The sequence below is a fragment of the Cynocephalus volans genome, chromosome 12 (assembly GCF_027409185.1).
Source record: "Cynocephalus volans isolate mCynVol1 chromosome 12, mCynVol1.pri, whole genome shotgun sequence".
NCBI classification, from domain to species: domain Eukaryota; kingdom Metazoa; phylum Chordata; class Mammalia; order Dermoptera; family Cynocephalidae; genus Cynocephalus; species Cynocephalus volans.
Genome location: NC_084471.1, coordinates 62,571,034 through 62,580,389, shown reverse-complemented (window position 1 = coordinate 62,580,389; position 9,356 = coordinate 62,571,034). Strand labels below are relative to the sequence as shown.

Genomic DNA, 9,356 nt, shown 5'->3' with positions numbered 1-9,356 from the left:
ATTGGAAAACGGCACGCCGGCATTGGCCCCGCCCCATCGCTCACATCCACCACTCAGAAGCCCGGCGGCACTGTCCCCATCGCTCCCTCCCGCATGGGGGTCGACGCCGTGTTGGACCCGGAAGTGGCTTTGGGTCACGAGGCTTCGCGGAGGAGGTGGGTGAGTCATGCGCGCGCGCGGAGGGGAGTGTGGCTGGGGGAGGGGAGGAAAGGGGGGCGGGGATGATGCAATGTTTGGCAACCGGTGTCTGCGCGCGCACGCGCAGGGGGACAACGAGGGTGGTGGGAGGTGAGGGAGGTGGGGGAGAGGAGAGAGGGCGGGGCGCCAGCTCCTGGCACCCAACTGCCCCAACGGCTATCAACCGTGGCTGACACTGGGCTGCCGTATGGAGCCTCTCTGTAGCTTGTCTCCTCCAGGAGCTGCTGTCCCGCTCACCTAGCATTTGCCCCCGTTTTACCTCCTTCATAAGGAACTCCCGCTTTCCTTGGCCCCTCCCAGCTAAGGGACACATAGGCCTTTTGAACCTCCCTCCTTTGAAAGTTTGCGTCTTAAAGGTCTCTTCTTTTAGCTCCTTAACTCCCCATAAAAGGGGCCGAGATACTGGAATCCCCTTGGTAGTCATTTTAGCTTCTCTTGGAAAAGCAGCCTTGACTTTTATCTTCTTGTTTTTGATAAGCCCTCAGCATGCCAGAATTCATGCCCAGTGGAGACCAAGACCCTCCCTTCTCACTGTACCAGACAGCGAGTCCTTGGAGTCCCTGCTGTGAGGAGCTGGGCGCAGGCCGTCTGCTCCTAGGTGTTTGGGGTCGAGACCTCCAGTAGAGCCTTGTTGCCTCGGGTGTGTGCGTGCTTTGAGCCCGCGACTGCCCTGGACTAGGTTGTCAAGAGCCCAGATTCTGGCCTCAGCTATCCCTCACTTACCCTACGGTTCTTGTTTGTACACGAAAGATAACGAGTTGGGAAGGTAAAATGAGAGAGCTATGAACTTGGAGGTAACTTAAACAAAAGTAAAAAGCACTATGCAAAACGCAAAGTGTTTTTCTTGTGCCATGAAAACACAGGCCATGGGCCGGCCCCGTGGCTCACTCGGGAGAGTGCGACGCTGGCAGCGCGCCGCGGTTCGGATCCTATATAGGGATGGCCGGTGCGCTCACTGGCTGAGCGTGGTGCGGAGGACACCATGCGGAGGACACTGTGCGGAGGGTTGCGATCCCCTTACCAGTCAAAACAAACAAACAAACAACAACAAAAAAACACAGGCCATGTGGTGGCCTGGTAACATATCCTGTCATACCCTCATGTGGGTAGCCAGAGTTTAGGCAGAAGCTGTCAAAAGGCCGGTTGTGACTCGACTGTGTGGAAGTGACAGGTCCTTGGCCAGGCTGTTCGTTGTTGCTTCAGACTGGGGGTGGGGGTGGCTTGGACCAGATGGTCCCTCCTGGCCTAAAGACAGACTAGGTTGTCAGTGACAGGCAGAGGTCATGTGACTTGACAGGCCCGAGGTCTTGTTGTGACATGTTGACCTGGGGAGGCGGGTCAAGTCCCGGCGCACTACCCGGCAAGCCTTTGGGGCGGGGCAGGGCAAGTTGCGACTTTCATCTTTTGGGGCTGGCCCCTCCCCGACCTGGCATTCCTGGCTCCCCCAACAGATTGTGGCTTTGGAAGGGGCCCCTCCCTAGGGAGGGTTGGGATTGGCCACCAGTGGCCTGGGAAGAGGAGCAGATCCTTCCGCGGAGGGCGGGGTGGGGGGGGGGGCCGCGGGGGGTGTTTGTTCTCCTGGGGATTAATGGGGGGTTGTGGGGGAGGGGTATGCGCGCTCCCGCATGCGCACTGCGGCCCCTCCTGTTGGCTCGTCGCTGTCCGCTGGGCGGGGGCCCGACCCCGCCCCTCTCCCGTCCGGGCAGCAGCGGCGGCGGCGGCGGCTGCGGCGGTGGCGGCGGCAGCGACGGCGGCGGTGGCGGCAGCAGCCTGCGCGGTGCCTTCTGGGAACGGAATCCCCAGGGCTGCCCCTGGCCCCCATGGCGCATGCGCGGGAGGCCGCTCGGTGATCCGCGGCGGCGGCGGCGGCGGCGCTTCCTGCTAGGACCGGCCGGGGCCGTACCGGAGGCTCGGGCTCCACCGACCCTCCTCCCACTCCCTCCCACTCACCCTCTGGGCCGCGACTGCGCAGGGCGGGGCCGGCCGAACCATGGGCCGCGGTGAGTGCGGAGCCCGGCCCCCCCACACCGCCCCTCCCCCTCCCCTCCTGTCCCTATCCTCTGCCCCCTTCTCGTCCTCTCGCCCCCTTTCACCGGCCCCATCCCTACTCCCCCGCCCTCACCTGCCCCCGCCGTCTCTCCATCTCACTGCCTGACTTCTGCCTTCCTCACCTCCCTCCCCTCAGTGCTTCGCCCACCCTCCGCCCGCCCTCTCCCCAAGTTCCTTCCTACTTCGTGCGCCTTCCCCTCCTCCCCAAGCTGAGGGAAGCAGTGTGGGTGACAGGGCGCCTTGTTATGAGGGGGAAAGTTTGGAAGCCGCCAATGTGGGGCGGTAGCGATGGTGAGGTTGGGGAGGGTAGTTGCAGGTTTGAGGGGCTCCCCCACATATCAGAGGAGACCCTCTCGGAGCTAATTTGAAGCAAGTGGGATAGGAGGTTCTGAATCCCCTTGCCTTAGGCTTGAGGGAAAATCAGGAGCTTCTCAGGATCCTGGGAGAAGACAGAGCTGTGATTCTAACCTCTCTTAAGATCAAAATGAACTAGATCAGTGATCTTCTGATGGAGCAGGTATGGGGGGAGTTCTGCTGGTACCACCTCAGCAGGCAGTTGGGCAATTGCCGGTGACCTGTGGGGCAAACTGTACATTTTATATGATCTTCCTGGGGGAGGGCACAACAGGGGCCAGACACTCTGGGAAACTTCCTAGTGGCCTGGCATTATGGGAATTTGCCTATACTCCTGGTTGAAGTCTTCTGTCCCTAATGGGACAAAGGGGCCTTGTCTTTCATATGTCTAGAAAATAGGCAATGATTCCTTGGTCCCTGGGAGTTGAGGCTCTGACCGTCTGGTTCCTAGGGACTGGGCTTAGAAAGATTAATTGTGGAGTCAGTCAGCAGATCCCTGAGATTTTTACAGGCATTTACCTCACATTATTAAGGATCTTCTCCTTGAGAGTGTTCTGGGTTGTGGTGCTCTCCCAGGTTGGGCAGATTCGTGACAGTCCCTTCTCTCTCCTTGTGTTACAGGTGTGGGCTAAGCTGGTGGCCCTGGCTTTAGAGGACCCCACAATGTTTGCAGAGATGTTCAGGTAGCCATGGTGGTATGGCAGAGGATTCCTTCCCTTTCTCCCTCCCAGCTCTCTGAGGGGTTCCCCTTGCCATTCTGGGGCTTCCCCTGAGTTCTCTTGGGTCTCCCCACAACCTTTGCCTTCCTGGAGTACTCCCTCAGGTATCCAGCCCACTTTAATCCTCCTAGTGCCCACATGGATGTCTGTGTTATCAGGCACGCGGGAGCTGATTACACACAATGAATGGGGGCAATGAGAGCAGTGGAGCAGACAGAGCTGGGGGCCCAGTGGCCACATCTGTCCCTATCGGCTGGCAGCGCTGTGTGCGAGAGGGTGCTGTGCTGTATATCAGGTATGGATCTTCAGAGTTCCCCAAGTTCTATCACTCCAGCTGCCTTCTTTCAGTTGCCTGGTTTTCTTTCTCCCACCGTTCCTCTCAAAGCCCAGATCCCTGGTACCCTGTTGCTCTCCTCATTCCCCTTCCTTCCTCAGCCTTTTTGCTCTCTGTATCTTTATGCCTTTGAATATATTCACCTACTTTCTCTCTCCACATCCTTTATTCTCTGCTCTTCCTTGGAAAGTCTTTAATTTAGGAACTGTTCTTTAGGTGTATTTCTTGATTTACTGTTAATTAACCCCATACCCTTCAACCTTATCCTTTCCCAGCCCAAGTGGCACAGAGCTGTCTTCCTTGGAGCAAACCCGGAGCTACCTCCTCAGCGATGGGACCTGCAAGTGCGGTCTGGAGTGTCCACTTAATGTCCCCAAGGTCAGAGTGGTGAGAGGTGCCAGAGTACAGGGATAAGCCAAAAGAATGCAAATCACTGACCATGGTAGCCTTTCTCGCATATTCCACTCCCTAGAGGTCCCTGTTCATGCCTTCTACCTTACAGGTTTTCAACTTTGACCCTTTGGCCTCGGTGACCCTGGGTGGGGCTGGGGTGGGGCCAGCATCAGAGGAGGACATGACCAAGCTGTGCAACCACCGGCGGAAAGCTGTTGCCATGGCAACTCTGTACCGCAGCATGGAGACCACCTGCTCACACTCTTCTCCTGGTGAGTCTTTTGCCACTTTACTGATGACTGCGGAAAGCCTAAGGGACTGGAAGACTGATGGTGGGAGAAGCTCTGTGAGAGGGAGTAAAAAGAAGGGTAGAGTGGGGTGGGAGCCGCTTGGTGAGAGGATGGGACAAGCAAGTTGGGAACTTGTGGGAGATGGGACTGGAGTAGACAAAAGAAAGTTCTTAGAAGGGGAGCCACAGGCTGACCCTTCATTTCTCATTTATTGCAGGAGAGGGAGCGAGCCCCCAAATGTTCCACACTGTGTCCCCAGGGCCCCCCTCTGCCCGCCCTCCCTGTCGAGTTCCTCCTACAACTCCACTTAATGGGGGCCCTGGCTCCCTTCCTCCAGAACTGCACTCAATTCCCCAGGCTTTTCCCCCTCTAGCAGGCCCTGGGGGGCTCTTCCCACCCCCAAGGCTTCCTGACCCAGTACCTTCTGGAGGCAGTAGCAGCCCCCGTTTCCTCCCGAGGGGCAATGCCCCCTCTCCAGCTCCACCTCCTCCACCTGCTACCAGCCTCAATGCCCCTTCGTACACCTGGGGACCTGCTCTCCGATCCAGCCTGGTGCCGTCTGACCTGGGTTCTCCTCCGGCCCCTCATGCCTCCTCCTCACCACCTTTAGACCCTCCTCTCTTCCACTGTAGTGATGCCTTAACACCCCCTCCCCTGCCCCTGAGCAATAATCTTCCTGGCCCCCCTGGTCCTGCCACTCAGCCGCCAGTGTCTTCAGCCACTATGCACCTGCCCCTGGTCCTGGGACCCCTGGGAGGGGCCCCCATGGTGGAGGGGCCTGGGGCACCTCCCTTCCTTGCTAGCAGCCTACTCTCTGCAGCAGCCAAGGCACAGCATCCCCCGCTACCCCCTCCCAGCACTTTACAGGGCCGAAGGCCCCGTGCCCAGGCACCCTCAGCTTCCCACTCATCACCCCGTCAGCGTCGTCCCCGCCGACCCCCAACTGTATTGCGATTGCTAGAAGGGGGAGGCCCTCAAACCCCTAGACGGAGCCGTCCTCGGGCCCCTGCTCCTGTCCCCCAACCTTATCCTCTCCTGGAACCATCCCAACCGATTCTCCCTTCTGTGTTGTCCCTGCTGGGACTCCCCACCCCTGGCCCTTCCCACTCTGACGGAAGCTTTAACCTTTTGGGGTCAGATGCACACCTTCCTCCTCCCCCAACCCTCTCCTCAGGGAGCCCTCCCCAGCCCAGGCATCCTATCCAGCCCTCCCTGCCTGGGACCACCAGTGGCAGCCTCAGCAGTGTGCCAGGTATGTGAGTGTCATGGAGCCCTTCTTCACCCTGGGTGGGAAGAGACAGCTAAGGCATTTAGGGGAAAGTTTAGAGAGTTCTTTGGTAGTTTTTGAGATTGGGGGCAGAGAAGTTGGGTTCTTTGGACGCTGGGAGAAAGGGCCTCCCTTGAGCTGAATCTCTCTCTTCTTTTACAGGTGCCCCTGCCCCACCAGCTGCCTCCAAAGCCCCCATAGTCCCCAGCCCTGTGCTTCAAAGCCCATCTGAAGGGCTGGGGATGGGGGCTGGCCCAGCCTGCCCTCTGCCTCCTCTGGCTGGTGGAGAGGCTTTCCCTTTCCCCAGCCCTGAGCAGGGCCTGGCACTGAGTGGAGCTGGCTTCCCAGGGATGCTGGGGGCCTTGCCTCTCCCTCTGAGTCTAGGGCAGCCTCCACCTTCTCCACTGCTCAGCCACAGTTTATTTGGTGTGCTGGCTGGGGGAGGAGGACAGCCTCCCCCTGAGCCCCTGCTACCCCCACCAGGGGGACCTGGCCCTCCTCTAGCCCCAGGCGAGCCTGAAGGGCCTTCGCTTTTGGTGGCTTCCTTGCTCCCACCACCCCCATCAGACCTTCTTCCGCCCCCTTCTGCACCCCCTAACAACCTCCTTGCTTCTTTCCTGCCTCTGTTGGCCCTGGGCCCCACAGCAGGGGATGGGGAAGCATCTGCAGAGGGAGCCGGGGGTTCAAGTGGGGAGCCATTTTCAGGTTTGGGAGACCTACCCCCCCTACTATTCCCCCCCCTTTCAGCCCCCCCTACCCTCATAGCTTTAAATTCTGCGCTGCTGGCTGCCAGCCTGGATCCCCCCTCGGGGACGCCCCCCCAGGTGAGGATAGGGGGTGAGTGGGTGGGACAGAACAAGAGGTAGAATCAGAGATGGGAGCTGGGAATCAAAAGGCTTTCGGTTTCATGCCTGAGCTCCTCAGGGCCTTTGGGGAGGGTTTAGTTCTTGGCTGGAGGTAGGATGGCTACAAGAACCGGATCTGTATTTAATAAGCAGGGTATACTTCACTTGAGGCTTTAGTCAAATCGTGTGTTTGAAGGTACTATAAATCTCTTGAATACTTAATACATGTAAATGTTATAACTGTTCTCTCTCCTTAGTCCTGTATCCTGAGTGCCCCCCAACCTGGACCACCTACCTCCAGTGTCACCACGGCAACTACTGACCCGGGGGCCTCCTCTCTGGGCAAGGCCCCCTCCAACTCAGGGAGATCCCCCCAACTCCTTAGCCCTCTGCTGAGTGCCAGTCTGCTGGGTGAGTCTGAGAAAGGACTCTTCTTGTGAAAGAGAAGCAGTAAAAATTAGGAGTTGAGGCTGAATGAAGTGGGGAAGAAAGTTTTTGACCACTGGGTAAGCCCTAAAGAGAACAGTAAGCTGCTCAGCCTAACTGGTTTGCCTAGAGAACCCTGACTTTATTATTTCTCAATAGGTGACCTGTCCTCACTGACCAGCAGCCCTGGAACCCTCCCCAGCCTGTTGCAGCCTCCTGGCCCTCTTCTCTCTGGCCAGTTGGGGCTGCAGCTCCTCCCTGGGGGGGGAGCTCCTCCACCCCTCTCAGAGGCTTCTAGTCCCCTAGCCTGTCTGCTACAGAGTCTCCAGGTGAGGTTGTGGGTGTATATTTGTCAGGGAAAGAATTTTTTCTCAAACTGGAAATTTAAGGCCTTCTGAGTTACAGTAGCAGAGAGACTATTTGAAACTGACTGAGGTGTTATTTTTTGCCAGCAGATCCCTCCAGAGCAGCCAGAAGCCCCCTGTCTGCCCCTTGAGAGCCCCACCTCAGCCCTTGAACCGGAGCCTGCCCGGCCTCCCCTCAGTGCCTTAGCCCCACCCCACGGTTCTCCCGACCCCCCAGTCCCTGAGCTGCTCACTGGGAGGGGGTCAGGGAAACGGGGCCGGAGGGGAGGAGGGGGACTTAGGGGCATTAATGGTGAGGCCAGGCCAGGCCGGGGCCGAAAGCCTGGCAGCCGGCGGGAGCCTGGCCGACTGGCCCTCAAGTGGGGGTCACGTGGTGGCTTCAATGGACAAATGGAACGGTCCCCAAGAAGGACCCACCACTGGCAGCATAATGGGGAGGTGGCTGAAGGGGGTGCTGAGCCCAAGGATCCACCCCCTCCTGGGTCCCCTTCTGAGGACCTTAAGGTATGTGCTGACTACAGAGGGGTTCTGAGGAATGGCTGGGGCCGTGGTGCCTTTTTCTAACTTTTCCCACACACACAGTACTTTTTTTTCTCAGGTGCCCCCAGGGGTAGTCAGAAAGTCTCGTCGTGGCCGGAGGAGAAAATACAAGTGAGTTCTGGGCCCACCGTAATACTGGCCTTTGCCTACTTTTTGGGATTATAGACATGTCCAAATAGTGGCTTGGTTTTCAAAAAGGGCAGCTATGTATGTGAATGTGAATAAGGATATTATGCCTTTACTATCCAAATGTAGAAAGTTACACACCCAAACTTCTGAAATTCACCTGGTGCTTGGGGAGCTGTTCCTGATCATCTGTGCCCCTTATTGCAGCCCTACCCGGAACAGCAGTAGCTCCCGCGAGGATATGACCTTGGAACCCAGCTCTACAACCCGAGTAAGTGTGTGGTTGGGTGTAGGAGATATATGCAAAGGGATGTATAACGGATGAGGCAGGAGGAAAGGAGGGTTAGAGGGAGTGGGGAGAAAATAAGACTTCCTGACATCTAGCTGACTGATCACTTCTTTCAACTTCTCAACTCATACAGGCGACTGTTCCTCTGCCTCCCCGGGCTCGCCCTGGCCGTCCTGCCAAAAACAAGAGGAGGAAACTGGCCCCATAGCAGCCATACCTGGAGCTGAATCTGACCCTGATAGGGGAGAGCTGAGTGCTGAGCCTTGGGAGCCCCTGCCAGCCACCTGCACCTGTGGACAGTGGGTGGGGGCACTACTCCCCACTCAGAGCACAAATGCAACCCCTTCCCCTACAATCCCATCCTGAGCCATTGCAGGGGGTAGGGAAGTTCACCCCCTCCCCCCAAAGCCATGTCACTGAAAAGGCCTGGGGGTGGTATATGGCCCTCTCCTCACTAGGAGCTAAGGGGAACACCCCCTTCCCCAGGTCTTTATTTGTTTAAGTTATTTTTGCACAAATGACTCTTATATTTAATTGGACTTCATTGCCTCCCTTCTTAAAGCCAGCAGGCTCAGTTTACAAACCTGTGAGCTACTGTTGGCTGCTGCCCTCCTTCCCAGTGAAAGGTACAAAGCAATAAGCATCATGCATCCTCCCCTCACCCCTTCAACACCCCTCTGCCTCTGGCTCAGGTTGCTCAAAGCACAGATCCCCTCTTACCCCTGTCCCCAGGTTTGAAACACATAGCCTCATTTTATGGGTAGCCAGGTTCTCTCTGCTTTCCTCTGGGATATAAAAAGGGGGTAAGGGGGCAAAGAGAGCCCTCTGGGCCGCTCTTCCCATACACACTACACTGCCCCTTCTCCCCCACATCAAAACGCTCAGAGACGTTGTGATGATGCGACTGAGGATTATGCAACGTGGTCCAACTGGAGCGGCCAGCATGACCAGCTGTCCAGGGGCTGCCTCCTGCCTTTTCTTTTGTAAAGACAAGACCCTTGGGAGTTTTAATTCTGTTTTGTACTTGCCCTGTGGGGCCTCCACTGCTTTTCTATGGGAGACACTCTTAATTTAACAGATGAGAATATTTTGAAACTCTGGCTCTGGCTCTGTACTCATTTCTTTTTTAGTTCTTTGGTAAGAATAGGATACAGTTTAAAT

General features: G+C 57.2%; 1 protein-coding gene across 7 annotated transcripts; it reads left to right on the top strand.

The window, feature by feature from the left end:
* The first annotated feature begins 134 nt into the window (after nucleotides 1–134).
* Nucleotides 135–9,295, top strand: MBD6 (methyl-CpG binding domain protein 6). 7 transcript variants are annotated; one of them, XM_063075754.1, is made up of 13 exons: nucleotides 135–155; nucleotides 3,223–3,284; nucleotides 3,479–3,615; nucleotides 3,930–4,032; nucleotides 4,157–4,319; nucleotides 4,555–5,589; nucleotides 5,767–6,428; nucleotides 6,707–6,860; nucleotides 7,035–7,204; nucleotides 7,328–7,744; nucleotides 7,839–7,891; nucleotides 8,114–8,177; nucleotides 8,329–9,295. In XM_063075754.1, the coding sequence occupies exons 3-13, from the start codon at nucleotides 3,503–3,505 to the stop codon at nucleotides 8,401–8,403; spliced, it is 3,009 nt and encodes a 1,002-aa protein (XP_062931824.1). In that variant the 5' UTR covers nucleotides 135–155; nucleotides 3,223–3,284; nucleotides 3,479–3,502; the 3' UTR covers nucleotides 8,404–9,295. The 7 variants fall into 7 exon arrangements, with proteins under 7 accessions (XP_062931824.1, XP_062931825.1, XP_062931827.1 ...); XM_063075755.1 differs by having other exon boundaries at nucleotides 136–159; XM_063075757.1 differs by lacking the exon at nucleotides 135–155 and adding an exon at nucleotides 1,943–2,198 and having other exon boundaries at nucleotides 7,331–7,744.
* Nucleotides 9,296–9,356: the final 61 nt, after the last annotated feature.